At 45.9% G+C, this 17,299-nt stretch overlaps 1 protein-coding gene across 1 annotated transcript in view; it reads left to right on the top strand.

The window, feature by feature from the left end:
• The window catches only part of znf638 (zinc finger protein 638), a 123,203-nt gene that overhangs the window by 52,535 nt on the left and 53,369 nt on the right, over nucleotides 1-17,299 (top strand). Inside the window, exons 8-9 of the mRNA XM_055666018.1 lie at nucleotides 12,387-12,442; nucleotides 12,929-13,069. Coding sequence (XP_055521993.1) covers nucleotides 12,387-12,442; nucleotides 12,929-13,069 — 197 coding nt within the window. The remainder of the gene's footprint in view (nucleotides 1-12,386; nucleotides 12,443-12,928; nucleotides 13,070-17,299) is intronic.

The following is a 17,299-nucleotide window of genomic DNA, read 5'->3' on the forward strand; positions in this document are numbered from 1 at the left end:
CAGAGAGTTCCAGAGATTCACCACTCTCTGTGAAAAAAGTTTTTCTCATCTCGGTTTTAAAGGATTTCCCCCTTATCCTTAAGCTGTGATCCCTTGTCCTGGACTTCCCCAACATCGGGAACAAATCTTCCTGCATCTAGCCTGTCCAACCCCTTCAGAATTTTGTAAGTTTCTATAAGATCCCCTCTCAATCTCCTAAATTCTAGCGAGTATAAACCAAGTCTATCCAGTCTTTCTTCATAACAGTCCTGACATTCCAGGAATCAGTCTGGTGAACCTTCTCTGCACTCCCTCTATGGCAATAATGTCCTTCCTCAGATTTGGAGACCAAAACTGTACGCAATACTCCAGGTGTGGTCTCACCAAGATCCTGTACAACTGCAGTAGAACCTCCCTGCTCCTATACTAAAATCCTTTTGCTATGAAAGCTAACATATCATTCGCTTTCTTCACTGCCTGCTGCACCTGCATGCCTACTTTCAATGACTGGTGTACCATGACACCCAGGTCTCGCTGCATCTCCCCTTTTCCTAATCGGCCACCATTTAGATAATAGTGGGGGAAAGAGTATCCACGACACTCTACGTCCACACCGACCAACAATCACCTTACACTAGTTCTATGTTATCCAAATTTCACACCCAACACACTAGGACCAATTTACAGAAGACCAATTATTCAAAGTATTCAACGGTTTTTATTAGTCACATTCACATACACCAAGGTGTAATGAAGTGAAATGCTTTTTGCCATTTTGCAGCACACAAAAAAAATACAGACATAACACCAATGAGAGTCTTAAACACAAATAACATCCCCCCACCCACCATGAGGTAAGGCACAAAGTCCAGTCCCCAACCCCAGTTCAGTCGGGCCTATTGAGGCCTCCACAGTTGCCTCTACGGAGGCCCGATGTTCCTGGCCGTTCTCGCCGGGTGGTGGTGCTCCGGCGTCGGGAGAGTCCTCACAGCGGCTTGGGAACCCTGGAACGGCCACCTCCGTACTGAAATTAACCTACAAATTTGCATGTCTGGGATGTGGGAGGAAAGTAGAGCACCCAGAGGAAGTCCACATGGTCACGGAGAATGTACAGACTGTACAGTCAGGATCGAACCCGGGTTTCTGGCGCTCCAAGGCAGCAACTCTTCCACTGAGCCGCATATCCTTCCATTCCCTGCATATTCATGTTCCCATCTAAAAGCCTCTTGAATTATACTTTCATTTCTGCCTCCAACACGAAGCCTGGCAGCACATTCCTGGCATTCACCAAATGTGTAAAATAAAATCTTTGTCCCTCTCACCTTAAAGCTATGCCCTCTAGTATTTGACATTTCCTTCATTGAAAAAGGTTCTGACTGTCTACCCTGTCTATGCCTACATATAATTACATAGAGTAACACAGTGTGGAAACAGGCCCTTCGGCCCAACTCACCCACACCAGCCAACAATATCCCAGCTTTACTAGGCCCACTTGCCTGCGCTTGATCCATAACCTGTCCTATCCATGGTACACAAAAAAAAGCTGGAGAAACTCAGCGGGTGCAGCAGCATCTATGGAACAAAGGAAATAGGCAACGTTTTGGGCCGAAACCCTTCTTCAGACAGTCCTATCCATTTACCTGTCCAACTGTTTCTTAAAAAATGGGATAGTCCCAGCCTCAACTATCTCCTCTGGCAGCTTGTTCCATACACCCACCACCGTTTAAGTGGAAAAAGTCACCTCTCGGATTCCTATTATATCTTTCCCCCTTCACCTTGAACCTATGTCCTCTGGTCCTCGATTTCTCTACACTGGGTAAAAGACTCTGTGCATCTATTCCTCTCATGATTTCGTATAGGTCTATAAGATCTCCCCACATCCTCCTACGCTCCATGGAATAGAGGCCTAGCCTACTCAACCTCTCCCTATAGCTCGCACCCTCTAGTCCTGGCAACATCCTCGTAAATCTTTTCTGAGCCCTTTCAAGCTTGACAATATCTTTCTATAACATGGTGCCCAGAACTGAACACAATACTCTAAATGTGGTCTCACCAAGTCTTATACAACTGCAACATGACCTCCCAACTTCCCATACTCTGACTTATGAAGGCCAAAGTACCAATAGCCTTTTTTTAACCACCTTATCTACCTGCGACTCGACCTTCATGGAACCATGCACCTGTATTCCTAAATCCCTCTGCTCCACAACACTACCCAGAGGCCTACCATTAACTGTGTAGCTCCTGCCCTTGTTCGGCGTCCCACATGCAACACCTCACACTTCTCTGTATTAAATTCCATCAACCATTCCTCTGGCCACCTGGCCAATCGATCCAGATACTGCTGCGATCGTTCACAACCATCTTCACTATCTGCAAAACCACTAACTTTTGTATCATCAGCAAACTTGCTAATCCTACCCTGTATGTTCTCATCCAAATCATTGATGTAGATGAGAAACAGGAATGGGCCCAGCACCGAACCCTGTGGCACACCACTAGTCACAGGCCTCCATTCTGAGAAGCAACCTTCTACCATCACCCTCTGCTTCCTTCCATGGAGCTAATTTGCTATCCATTCAGCCATCTCTCCTTGAATCCCATGAGATCTATCCCAGGGCTGCCAACATTGGGTGAGAGTTGGGAGTGAGAAATTGCGAGAGACCAAGCCCGAGGGAGTATAGCGACCGGGGGGGTGGGGTGGGGTGGAGGTAGGGGTGGAGCTTGAAATTGTGCAATATGGTGCATACTGTAGTGAGTCTTTTAATTTACACTTGAATGCAATATATATGCTTTAAATTGGATTGGAGCGTTTTTGAAAGGGGGGAGGCTGTGCGATCACTGATCACTGGCCTTGGGGGTACCCGGTGAGGGAGTGGAGCAACTGAGTGGAAGAATGGTGTCTCCCCTCCTAGGGTAGGAACATTTTGAAATTTGACGTATTAAAATCATGTTTTAGTGCACTGTAAAAGTATAATTTCAATGTTTTTTGTATGAAGTATTTTTAAGAGGTAACTTTTTAAGGGGTAACTTTATCCACACAAAGGGTGATGGTGTATGGAACAAGCTGCCAGAGGAGGTTGTTGTGGCAGGGACCATCCCAACATTTAAGAAAAAGTTAGACTGATACATGGATAGGACAGGTTTGGAGGTATGGACCAAAAGCAGGTAGCATAGCTGGGACATGTTGGCGGGTGTGGCCAAGTTGCACCGAAGGGCCCGTTTTCAGACTGTATCACTCTGACTACATTATACCTCCACCATGCATGAATGCTTCAAAATCAAGTGATCGATTTTTATTGCCATACACAAGCATAGAAACATAGAAAATAGATGCTGGAATAGGCCATCTGCCCTTCGAGCCAGCACTGCCATTCAATATGATCATGGCTATTCATCTAAAATCAGTACCTCTTTCCTGTTTTTTCCCCATATCCCTTGATGTTGTTAGCCCCAAGAACTAAATGTAACTCTCTTGAAAACATCCAGTGAATTGGCCTGCACTGCCTTCTGTGGCAGAGAATTCCACAGATTCACAACTCTCTGCGTAAAAAAAGTTTGTTCTCAGCTCAGTCCTAACTGCCCCCCCCCCCCTTTATTCTTAAACTGTGACCCATGGTTCTGAGCGCCCCCAACATCGGGAACATTTTTCCTGTAGTTACAGTAAGTGAAAATCTAGCAGGCAAGCAGGATGTTTTCACCAACCACCCCCATTTGAAGTCCACTATCTTCCACCATATCTACCCAGTGCTTGGTACTTACTTCCAGCAGCCACTGGTTGTCCTCCAGGATGCACCGAGCCGCAGCCTGATCCATGCCGGTCACCTGGGCGAATTCGGCACAGAGACTCTCACGGCGGTGGCGCAACGCTTCGACGCCTCCGACGGCCCGGGACTCTTGCACTGAGGCTGCTCCATGGCCGGAGCTGCAGTGAGCAACTCGCCAGCCCGGCAAACACTCGCCAGCCCCGCTCCCCGTACGCATCTGTCCCCGCCGCTGCTTCCGCTTCCAGCACCCGTGGCCCATGCAGTTGATATGAGTTTTGAAATTTTCGTTGATCACAGAATTTCTCGCAACAGAGCGAGAGAAATTTGTGATCAGCGTGAGAATTTGGTGAAATGCGTGATTCTCACGCTCAATGCATGGGAGTTGGCAGCCCTGCCTCTCTATCCCCCTCTACCGCCCCCCCCCCCTCTCTCCCCTCTCTCTATCCCCTCTCTCTCTCCCTCCCACCTCACTCTCCCCCTCTCTCCCTCAACCACCCTCTCTCTCCCCGCCCCACTCTCTCCTCTCTCCCCTCACTTTCCCTCTCTTCTCTCTTCCCCCCCCCTCTCCCTCTCTCACCTCATTCTCCCCATCTCTCTCTCTTCCATTCTCTCCTACCCTCTCCTTCCCTCTCTTACTCCCCCCCCCCCCCCTCGCACCTCACTCTCCCCCCTCTCTCCTACCTCTCCCTCTTCTCTCTCTCACACCCTTCACGCCCCCTCTGTCTTTCCCCTCTCCTCTCACACCCCCTCACTGTCTCCCTCCCCTCTCTCTCTCTACCTCCCTTTGAGAGTCTGTCCCTTCGGCACAGAGACTCTTGCGGCAGCGGCACAACGCTTCCGACGGCTCCGCGGCCCGGGACTCTTGCACTGTCCGGAGTGCTCCATGGCCGGAGCTGCAGCGTCAGCGCTGCAAACACAACAGTGCCGCAAATACTCGCAAGTCCCGGCACCCCGCATCTGTTCCCGCTGCTGGTTCTGCTCCCATCCCTCCCGCAGCCCCTGCTCTCCAACACCCGCGGACCATGCAGTTTATCCGAGTTTTTAAATTTGCGTTGATCACAAAATTTCTCACCACTGAGCGTGAGAAATTTCTGATCAGAGTGAGAGTTTGCTTGAGGGCGTGAGCCTCACGCTCAAAGCGTGAGAGTTGGCAGCCCTGTCTATCCTTCCAGAGCAGCCTACCATGCGGCACCTTGTCGAACGCCTTACTGAACTCTATATACACAATATCTACAGCTCTGCCTTCATCAACCTTTTTGCTCGCGTCTTCAAAAAAATCAAATCAGATTTGTGAGACACGACCTCCCGCGTACTAAACCATACTGACTGTCCCTAATCATTTCTTGCCCATCCAAATGCCTGTATATCCTATCCCTCAGAGTACTCTCCAGTAACTTACCAACTGCAGATGTTAAGCTCACCGGCCTATAGTTCCCAGCATTTTTCCTGCACCCCTTCTAGGAAAGAGGCACAACATTTGCCACCCTTCAATCCTCTGGCACCACTCCTGTATTTAAGGACCACTCATACATTTCAACCAGCCCCACAATTTACTCTCTAGTTTCCTGCAATGTCCTCAGATATATCTGCTCAGGCCCCGGAGATTTGTCTATCTTCAAACACGACAGTACCTTCAGTACTTCCTCGACAGTAACCCTGACTGCGCTCATGACACTTCCAGCGACTGCTCCAATTTCCTCCGTCCTACTGTTTTTTCTCCTTAAAAAATACAGAGAAGATATACTCATTGAGGACCTTGCCCATTTCCTGTGGTTCCAAACTGAGGTGACCGCTTTTATTCCCGAGAGGCCCACTCTCTCTCTCTCTCTCTCTCTCTCTTTTCCCTTTTATGTATTTATAAAATCTTTTGGGATTGTCTTTTCGGCACAAATGACGTTGGGAAGAAGACCTTCTGCAGCGTGACTTCAGAGACTCAGTAGAAGGCTGTAAAGCAGGATCTTCAGGGTGGTTATTTCCAGTTTGCTTCCAGTTCCTCGTGCTGGTGAGGGCAGGAACAGGGCGATAGGGGATTTGAATGTGTGGCTGAGGAGCTGGTGCGGGAAGCAGGGATTTAGATTCTTAGACTACTGTGATCTGTTATGGGGGAAGGGTGATTTATACAAAAAGGACGGGTTGGACCTTAACAGGAGGGGAACATGCATTCTGGCAGGCAGGTTTGCCATTGCTACACGGGTGGGTTTAAACTAAATAGTGGGGGGGGGGGGGGGGGGGGAGGAGACAAATTGGAGTTAAAGGTAAAGAGAGTATAAGAAAAGTTAAGAAAGACACCAGAATTAACAGAGCAGACAGCTCAGGAAGGGACAGGAGACTATGGCCAAGTGAAATAGGAATCGATGTGAAAGGTGAGGGGAGTAATGGATTAAAAGTATTATATATGAATGCACAAAGTATGAGAAATAAAGTGGATGAGCTTGAGGCTCAGTTAGAAATTGGCAAGTATGAAGTTGTAGGAATTACAGAGACGTGGCTGCAAGAGGACCAGGGCTGGGAACTGAATATTCAAGGCTATACATCCTATCAAAAAGACAGACAGGTGGGCAGTGGGGATGGGGTAGCTCTGTTGGTGAGGAATGAAATTCCGTCCCTTGCGAGGGGTGACATAGAATCAGGAGATGTAGTATGGATAGAACTGAGGAATTGTAAGGGTAAAAATACCCCAATGAGAGTTATCTACAGGTCCCCAAACAGGAGCCTGAATATCGGGTGCAAGTTGAATCAAGAGTTAAAATTGGCATGTCGCAAAGGTAATGCTACGGTTGTTATGGGAGATTTCAACATGCAGGTAGACTGGAAAATCAGGTTTGACTAATCTGGAATTTTTTGAGGATGTAACAATGAAAATGGACAAGGGAGAGCCCGTGGATGTAGTGCACCTGGACTTTCAGAAAGCCTTGGATAAGGTCCCACATAGGAGATTAGTGGGCAAAATTAGGGCACATGGTATTGGGGGTAGAGTGCTGACATGGATAGAAAATTGGTTGGCAGACAGAAAAACAGAGTAGGGATTAACGGGTCCCTTTCAGAATGGCAGACACCGACTAGTGGGGCACCACAAGGCTCAGTGCTGGGACCGCAGCTATTTACAATATACATTAATGATTTGGATGAAGGGATTAAAAGTAACATTAGCAAATTTACAGATGACACAGAGCTCGGTGGCAATGTGAACTGTGAGGAGGATGCAGGGTGACTTCGACAGGTTGGGCGAATGGGCAGATGCATGGCAAATGAAGTTTAATGTAAATAAATGTGAGGTTAACCACTTTGGTTGCAAGAACAGGAAGGCAGATTATTACCTGAATGGTATCAAGTTAGGAAAAGAGGAAGTACAATGAGATCTGGGTGTCCTTGTTTATCAGTCACTGAAAGTGCATTCATGCAGGTACAGCAGGCAGTGAAGAAGTGAATGGCATGTTGGCCTTCATAACAAGAGGAGTTGAATATCGAAGCAAAGAGGTCCTTCTGCAGTTGTACAGGGCCCTGGTGAAACCTGTCTATACCTGTCCCATGCATCCTTCTTGTTTTTGACTAGTCTCAATTTCCCTCGTCATTCAAGCTTCCTTACGTTTGCCTGCTTTGCCTTTCACTCGAATGGGGACGTACACATCCTGAGCTCTCTTCAGAACACTTAAAAACATCCCGCTTTTCTGATGTTCCTTACCCCTCAAATCAACTTGAGCAAGACCTTCTCTCATACCCTCAAAGTTGAGCATTTTAACACGTGGACCCTCTCCGTCCCGATCCATAACTATCTTAAACCTAATTGAACTGTGGTAACTTGTCCCAAAAGGCTCCTTACATATTAACTTGTCCTTCCCAATACTAGATCCAGCGTTGCCCTCTTACATGTGGGGGCTTCCACATACTGTTTAAGAAAACTCTTCTGAACACTTTTGAGGAATTGCACCCTATCTAAACTCTTCACGCTATGATTTTCCCAGTCTAGATTTGGAAAGTTGAAATCCCCATACTACAACAACCTTATTTGACCTGCAGCTGTCTGCAATCTCCTGGCACATTTGCTCTTCTAATTCCCATTGACTTATTCAGGGGTCTGTAGTACACCCCCAACAAGGTGATCATCCCTTTGTTCCTCAGCTCCATCCATATAGCCTCACTAGACGAACCGTCCGTAATGTTACCTCTGTACACAGCCGTGACATCGTACTTAACCAACAATGCAAATCCTCCTCCTTTTTTCCTCACCCCCGTCTCTCCTGAAGTACCCCGGAACATTGAGCCGCCAGTCCTGCCCCTCCCTTAACCAGGTTTCAGTCATGGCTACAATGTCCCAATCGCTCGTACCTATCCACACCCTAAGCTCATCTGCCTTACCTGTCAAGCCCCTTGCATTAAAATATGTGCAGTTTAAACCAACCCTCCTTCCTCACTATCCGGCTTTTTGCTTATCCTGTCCATTTACCTTTCCCACACCACGCTCCAAGCCAACTTCTAGCCTCTCCTGTGCCTCTGTCCTCCACTAGATCCCATCCCACTCCCAATCTAGTTTAAAATGTCCCGTGTAGCATTTGCAAACCTTCCCGCTAGGATGTTGGTCCCCCTCCAGTTTTGGTGCAACCTGTCCCTTTTATACAGATCACCCTGTTAAAGTCCGATTCGTTTCAAACAGATACCAATACAAAAGTTAGTAAAAATGCAGTAGTCTTTATTTCACCAGGAGGGTTATTTCACCAGGAGGGTATGGGTGGACAGGTTCCGAGTATGACAATACAGACCACTAAGCTCCTGATGTTCCACACAAAGATGTAATGTTCAATCACATGTACTTGTATCCCAATAATCAGCAACTCAGCAATTCTTTATCTTACAGAGCATTGTACAGCCTCTTGGCTTGTCCATGTAGAGTAATATCAAATATTGGCAGGTTCTTCCGATAGAGGAACGATTATAGACAATAGGTGCAGGAGCTAGCACCGCCATTCAATGTGATCATGGCTGATCATCCACAATCAGTACCCCGTTCCTGCCTTCTCCGCATATCCCTTGACTCCGCTATCTTTAAGAGCTCTGTCTAGCTCCAGTGATCCGGCCTCCACCGCCCTCTGAGGCAGAGAATTCCAGACTCACAACTCTCTGTGTGAAAAAGTGATTCCTCATCTCCGTTCCAAATTGCTTACTCCTTATTCTTAAACTGTGGCCCCTGGTTCTGGACTCCCCCGACATCGGGAACATGTTTCTTGCCATTGATGTGTCCGAACCCTTGATAATCTTCTATATTTTCAATAAGATCCCTCTTGTCCTTCTAATTCCAGAGTATACAAGCCCAGGCGCTTCATTCTCTCAGCATATGACAGTCCCGCCATCCCAGAAATTAAACTGGTAAACCTATGCTGCACTCCCTCAATTGCAAGAATGTCCTTCCTCAAATTGGGAGACCAAAAGTGCACACCATACGCCAGCTGTGGTCTCACTAGGGTCCTGTACGTCTACAGAAGGACCTCTTTGTTCCTATACTCAACTCCTCTTGTTATCGAGGCCAACATGCCATTTGATTTCTTCACTCCCTGCTGTACTTGCATGCAGTGAAGAAATTTCATTGACTGATGAACAAGGACCCCCAGATCCCGTTGTACTTTCCCTTTTTCCATTGACTGCATTTAGATAATAATCTGCCTTCCTGTTTTTGCCACCAAAGTGGATAACTTCACACTTATCCAGATTAAACTGCATCTGCCCACTAACCCAACCTGTCCAAGTCACCCTGCATCCTCATAGCATCCTCTTCACACTGCCACCCATCTTTGTGTCATCCGCAAATTTGCTAATGTTACTTTTAATCCCTTAATCTAAATCATTAATCTATATTGTAAATAGCTGCGGTCCTAGCACTGAGGCCTTGTGATACCCCACTAGTCACTGCCTGCCATTCTGAAAAGGACCCGTTAATCCCGACTCTTTGTTTCCTGTCTGCCAACCAATTTTCTATCCATGTCAGCACCTTACCCGCAATAAATACCATGTGCTCTAATTTTGCCAACTAATCTCCTATGTGGGACCTTATCAAATGCTTTCTGAAAGTCCAGGTACATTACATCCACTGGCTCTCCCTTGTCCATTTTCCTAGTTACATCCTCAAATTATTCAAGCATGATTTCCTCTTGGTAAATCCATGCTGACCCGACTGATCCTGCTACTGCTATCCAAATGTTTTATGATTGACTCCAGCATCTTCCCCACCACCGATGTCAGGCTAACTGGTCTATAATTCCCTGTTTTCTCTCTTAAAAAGTGGGATAACATTAGCTACCCTCCAATCTACAGGAACTGATCCTGAATCTATAGAACATTGTAAAATGATCATCAATGCGTCTACAATTTCTAACTTCATTAAGTACTCAGGAATGCAGACCATCGGGATTTATCAGCCTTCAGTCCCATCAGTCTACCCAACACCATTTCCTGTCTAATGTGAATTTCCTTCAGTTCCCCATATATGGTTTTGCTCGGAAGCTATTTCTTATTTTTGCAGATTCAAGTGGCCTTGTTTTTTGATCTTGTTGATTCAATGTCTGTACATCTTTCTGAATGTTTATATCAGAAGAGCAAAACATCTAGTGTTCTTGTGCTGAAATCTCGCTAGTGTTTATTACAAGACACCTGGTGTTTTGTAATAGAAGGCAAAACATCTAGTGTTCTTGTGCTGATATCTCGCTAGTGTTTTTATTGAAAGACAAAACATCTGGTGTTCTTGTGCTAAAATCTTGCTAGTGTTTGGAGGAAAGGTTAAGCATCCATTTTGTGACTTCTAAATCTACAACAGACTCCATCTTGTAACTTACTACTTCATTTAACTCTTTCAACCTCCTGCGCCGGAAGAGATCCCAATGATCCAGAAATATGAATCCCTGCCCCGACTGCTCCCCCTCACTCTTGCGGATGCCATGCAGCCGCTCCGGGACGTCCTAGACCCTGGCACCAGGGAGGCAACAGACCATCCTGGAGTCTCACCTGTTGCCGCAGAATCTCCTGTCCACACCTCTGACGATGGAGTCTCACACCACTACGGCTCTGCCTGACGTCACTCTTCCCCGTTGAGCCAAAGCACTAGGGTTGCAATCATCGCCCTGGCGACCACTCAATCTTGTGTCGCCCACTTCCAAGAGGGTCTACCCGTTTTCATTTGGTACAACCAATGGAGTCTCCTGCACTCTACGTTTACTCCTCTTTCTCACAGTCACCCATCTTCACTCTTCTTGTATTCCTGGTGTGACAACCTCGCTGTAGGTTCTGTCCAGGAAATTCTCGTTTTCCTGGGTGGCCTTGAGATCATCCAAATGCTGCTCCATTCCCCAACGCGTTCATTCAGGAGCTGCAGCTGGACATAATTTCCACAGGTGTGGTTTCCAGCACTGTACCTGACTTCCCACATCCTGCAGGAAACACACTGCACCATCTTGTCTGCCATTCCTTCAGTGGGCAAAAGTCATACATTTCAATCAAGTGTAGCCTTCTTGAACCAAAGACTCACACTTTACTCACCAAGGTGGCACTGCTACAGCTACACTTCTTTTTAATCTCTTACCTAATTATCTACTTTAGGGCTAATTAGTAAATTACCTGAACCTGAGTCTTGGAGCTCTTTTTAAACTGTCTTTCCCTCACTCATCTTCTTTCTCACAAACTTTGAAGCCAATAGTCTCTTCTCCTGCTTGCTACTTCTCCAAGCTCCATGTAAGGACTGCGACTAAGACCAGGTCTTGGCGCTCTTCTTAAACTATCTTTCCCTGTCACTCACCTTGTTTCTCATGGACTTTATACTTTATACATATACTTCTCTCTGGTCTCACAGAACGTTGAACAGTACAGCACAAGAACAGACTTCAGCTAGCAATGTCTGCCGAACATGATGCCAAGATCAGCTCTTATCCACATGCAAATAATCCATATCCCCTCCATTCCTTGCATATCCATATGCCTATCCAAAAGTTTCTGAATTGCCAATATTGTATCTGCCCTAATCACCACCCCCATCAGCACATTCCAGGCATTCACCATTCGCTATGTGTAAAAAAAACTTGCCCTGCACATCTCCTTTAAACTTTGACACTCTCACCTTTAGTCAGAGGGTGGTGAATCTGTGGAATTAATTGCCACAGAAGGCTGTGGCAGTCGTTAATGGATATTTTTACGGCAGAGATAGATAGATTCTTGATTAGCACGGGTGTCAGAGGTTATGGGGAGAAGGCAGGAGAATGTGGTTAAGGAGGAGAGGTAAATCAGCCATGATTAAATGGTGGAGTAGATAATGGGCCGAATGGCCTAATTCTGCTCCTATCACTTATGAACTTAAAGTTCATTAAGTACTCAGGAATGCAGACCATCGGGAGTTATCAACCTGTCCAAGTCACCCTGCAACCTCCTAGCATACTGTTCACAGTTCACACTGCCACCCAGCTTTTGTGTCCACTGCAACTTTGCTAGTGTTACTTTTGATCCCATCACCTAAATCATTAATATGTATTGTAAATAGTTGCGGTCCCAGCACCGAGCCTTGCGGCACTCCACTCGCCATTGCCTGCCATTCTGACAGGGACCCGTTTATTCCTACTCTTTGTTTCCTGTCTGCCAACCAATTCTCTATCCATGTTGTGTCTGCAGGTGCTGCTGCTGCGGCGGAGAAAGCTACTGCTCAACAGGAGGCTGATGCCCAGCAGGTCAGTGCAACTCTTTACTTACTGCAGAATTGTAGAGGCTAGCCCTTGGTAATTACTGTCTAGTGTTGCTTCTATATGGTCTCGACACATCAGTTATTCTGAATAAAAGGACATACCTTTGGAGAGGAGATGAGGAATTTCCTGGACAGTGGGTGATGAATCAATGGAATTCATTGCCACAGACGCATGTGGGGGCCAAGTCAATGGATATTTTTTAAATAGATATTCTTTATTAGTACGGGTCTAAGGAGTTTGGGGGAAGGCAGGAGAATGGGGTTATGAGGGAGAGATAGAACAGCCATGATTGAATGGCTTAGTGGGCTTGATGGACCGATTGGCCTAATTCTACTCCTATGATTTATGAAATTATCTCTCTCTCTCTGTCCGGAAACTGATAACTGATCATGCTGGGGACCATGGGTTGGCAATGGAGGGCAGTGTTCCTGTTATTTCCGTTGGAGCTGACTGATGTGTTGTTTTCCACAGATGAATGAAATGAGGAAGAGTGGGCGTGTGGTTCACATCACTGACCTGCCACTTGATGGTTATACTGAAGAAGACATCTCAAAACTGACCCAGCCTTTCGGAAAACTCACTGGCATTAAGTTGGTGCGCTCCAAAAATGAGGTAAAGTTGCTTCGGAAATTGAGAAAAGAACGTGAAAGTCACATTGACGTTTCCATCGGGCAGAAAATACAGAAGTTTGAAAGTGCTTACCACCGGAGCATGGGTAGCAGGTTGGCTTAATGGCAGAAGACATAAAGCTTCGCAGTAAAGGGGGGGTTTTCTGCTTGGCTGCCAGTGACTAAAGGAGTTCCGCAAGGGTTGGTACTGGTGCCACTACTCTTCACGTTGTATATTAACATAGAAAATAGGTGCAGGAGTAGGCCATTCGGCCCTTCGAGCCTGCACCGCCATTCATTGTGATCATGGGTGATCATCCAACTCAGTATCCTGTACCTGCCTTCTCTCCATACCCCCTGATCCTTTTAGCCACAAGGGCCACATCTAACTCCCTCTTAAATATAGCCAATGAAGTGGACGAGGGGATTGAAGGCTTTGTGGCCAAGTTTGCGGATGATACGAAAATAGGTGGAGGGGCAGGTAGTGTAGAGAAAGCAGGGACTCTGCAGAAGGACTTGGACAACTTGGGAGAGTGGGCAGAGAAGTGGCAGATGGAATATAGTGTAGCAAAGTGTGGAGTCGTGCATTTTGGTAGTAGGAGTAAAGGCGTAGACTATTTTCTAAATGGGGAGAGAATCCAGAAATTGGAGGGGCAAAGGGACTTGGGAGTGTTGGTGCAGGATTCCCAAAACGTTAATCTGCAAGTTTAGTAAAGAAGGCAAACGTAATGCTAGCATTTATTTTGAGTGGGCTTATATACAAAAACAGGGATGCTAAGGCTCCATAAGGCGCTGGTCAGGCCGCATGTGGAATACTGTTAGCAATTTTGGACACTATATATGAGGAAGGATGTGCTGGCCCTGGAGAAGGTCCAGAGGAGGACTACAAGAATGATCCGAGGAATGAGTGGATTAACATATGATGAGCGATTGTCGGCACTGGGCCTGTATTTGATGTAGTTCAGAGGAACGAGGGGGGACCTCATTGAAACGTACAAAATAATGAACGGCTTGGATAGAGTGACAATAGACAATAGATGTAGGAGTAGACCATTCGGCCTTTCGAGCCAGCACCGCCATTCAATTTGATCATGGCTGATCTCTCCCAAACTTCTCCCCATATCCCTTGATTCTGCTAGCTCCTAGAGCTCTATCTTAACTCTTTTAAATTCATCCAGTGAATTGGCCTTCACTGCCTTCTGTGGCAGAGAATTCCACAAATTCACAACTCTGTATGAAAAAGTGTTTCCTCATCTCCGTTCTAAATGCCTTACCCCTTATTCTTTAACTGTGGCCCCTGGTTCTGAACTCCTCCAACATCAGGAACATGTTTCCTGCCTCTAGCGTGTCCAAACCCATAATAATCTTATATGTTTCAATAGGGTTTCCTCTCATCCTTCTAAATTTCAGAGTATACAAGCTCAGCCGCTCCATTCTCTCAGCATATGGCAGTCCTGACAAACGGTGAATTAACTTTGTGTAGAGAGGATGTTTCCACGGTGGGAGATTCTCGGACTAGAGGTCATAGCCTCAGAATTAAAAGATTCCTTTTGGAAAGAGATGAGAAGGAATTTCTTTACAGAGTTGATGTGGACAAGCTTTTCCCTTTGAGAATAGGGAAGATTCAAACAAGAGGACATGACTTCAGAATTAAGGGACAGAAGTTTAGGGGTAACATGAGGGGGAACTTCTTTACGCAGAGAGTGGTGGCGGTGTGGAATGAGCTCCCAGTGGAAGTGGTGGAGGCAGGTTCATTGGTATCATTTAAAAATAAATTGGATAGGCATATGGATGAGAAGGGAATGGAGGGTTATGGTATGAGTGCAAGCAGGTGGGACTAAGGGGAAAAAAAATTTGTTCGGCATGGACTTGTAGGGCCGAGATGGCCTGTTTCCGTGCTGTAATTGTTATATGGTTTAGCCAGAGGGTGTTGAATCTGGAATTCATTGCCACAGATGGCCGTGGAGGCCAAGTCAATGGATATGTTTAAGGCAGAGATAGATAGATTCTTGATTAGTACGGGTGTCAGGGGTTATGGGGAGAAGGCAGGAGAATGGGGTTAGATCAGCCATGATTGAATGGCGGAGTAGACTTGATGGGCCGAATGGCCTAATCGCACTCCTATCGGTTATGACTTGAGGACTGGTGTTATTAAATTTCTAAACTGTCCTTCCATGCACTGAGCACAGTCCTGATTTCCTCGCCTGCCTCATTGCAGAAATTGGAAATTGTCTCTGAAATTGTTATGCTACAATGCCGAGGAATGATATTCTGCACACTGCTAACTTTCTCTTTGCTCCACCTTTGGTACTTGAGCTTGGCTTGATTGTATTTATGTATAATATTATCTGATCTCTAGCTATCACGCAAACAAAGCTTTTCACTGTACCTTGGTGCACGTGTCAATGCATTCTTCAGGTTCACAACTGATGTTCCAACGGTTGAAGAGATTGCTATGTAACTTCAGTGCTCACTGGCTCGCATATTAAACTGTGCGAGTTGGTAAAATTAATGACCATTGTAAATTGTCCTGAGTACATGGATGAGTGGTATAAACTGGGAGGAGTTGAAGGGAATGGGGGAGAGTAAAATGGGATTAATGCTGAATTGGACAATAGACAATAGGTGCAGGAGTAGACCATTCGGCCCTTCGAGCCAGCACCGCCATTCAATGTGATCATGGCTGATCATCCCCAATCAGTACCCCCTTCCTGCCTTCTCCCCATATCCCCTGACTCCGCTATCTACAAGAGCCCTATCTAGCTCTCTCTTGAAAGTTTCCAGAGAACCGGCCTCCACCGCTCTCTGAGACGGAGAATTCCACAGACTCACAGAACTCCATGCTTCTGTTTATTTTCTCATTTGCTCTGCTTGATGTACTCGTGTGGTATGATTATCCCAGATAGGATGCAAAAAGTATTTAATCTCTGTAGACACAAAATGTTGGAGTGACTCAGCGGGTCAGGCAGCATCTCTGGAGAGAAGGAATAGGTGACGTTTCGAGTCGAGACCCTTCTTCAGTCACACGTGACAATAATAAACCAATACCAATGCCATTTTCCTGCACAATCCCCTGTGATATCCTGATATTTATGGATCTCTGCTTTGAATGAATTTGCTGTCTAAGCTTCCACTGTTTTCTGGAAGAGAGAATTCCAAAGCTTAACCACCCTCTGAATGATGAGCTATTATGTTTTTTCACTCTTAAATGTCTCCTCCTTATTCTGAGAGAGAGTCTATTTGTTCCACACTACTCATTCTCTCTGTTCGTGCTAAATATATCATGTTAAGTTGTGAAAAGGCCATTTCAACGTGGGAACGCCTCATTCTTCTAAACAATAAAGTGCTCAGGTTTTGGTTTATTGTTGTCACCGTGGGATACAGTAACAAGCTTTTGTTTGAGTACTATCCAATCAAATCAGATACCACTCTGCATGAATACAATCAAGCCAGATTCCAGTACAAAAGAGAACAATACCTAAGGGCAGAATACAGTTCTCGGCATTGTAGCATAACACTTCAGATGAAAAGTCCCCAATAATGTAGGTGGGAGAATGAATTATAGCCTAGCTTATGGAAGGACCATTCAAAAGCCTGGTAACAGAGAAGAAGTTGCACCTGGGTGGTGGAGTGCACTTTCTACCTTCTGTATCTTCTGCCCGACTGGAGTGGGAAGAAGGAGGAATTACTCTGATGGGAAAGGGGCTTGATGATGTTGGCTATTCAATAGTGGTTTGTTGTCACATGTACCTAGATACAGTGAAATTCATTTTGCATACTATACGTTAAAGATCTTATTATACATAGTCACAATCAAACTGAAGTACGAGCATGTAAGAATAGTAGATTACACCGGGGCAGTAGACAGGTGTTGCCTCGTCTCGGGCTCCTACTTCCAACCGTCATGTTCAAAGTTGTTAATTGTACATCTTAACTTGGTCTTATGGTCTTACCTTAAACATTGTCCTTTCCTAAGGCAGTGTGAAATGTAGAGATAGTCCACGATGGAAAGTCTGTCTGTGTAATGGCCTGGGTGGAGGTGGGTTGAAGCTTGGATTTGGTGGATTTAAAGATTGTGAAGAGGAATATAGAAGATGAGTATAACAACATTTAAAAGGCATTTGGACAGGTACATGGATAGGAAAGGTTTTGAAAGAGATGGGATAAACGTGAGCAAATGGGACTGGCTTAGATGGGACATCATGCTTGTCATGGATAAGTTGGACCAAAGGGC

The sequence above is a fragment of the Leucoraja erinacea genome, unplaced genomic scaffold (genome assembly GCF_028641065.1).
Source record: "Leucoraja erinacea ecotype New England unplaced genomic scaffold, Leri_hhj_1 Leri_172S, whole genome shotgun sequence".
NCBI classification, from domain to species: Eukaryota; Metazoa; Chordata; class Chondrichthyes; order Rajiformes; family Rajidae; genus Leucoraja; species Leucoraja erinaceus.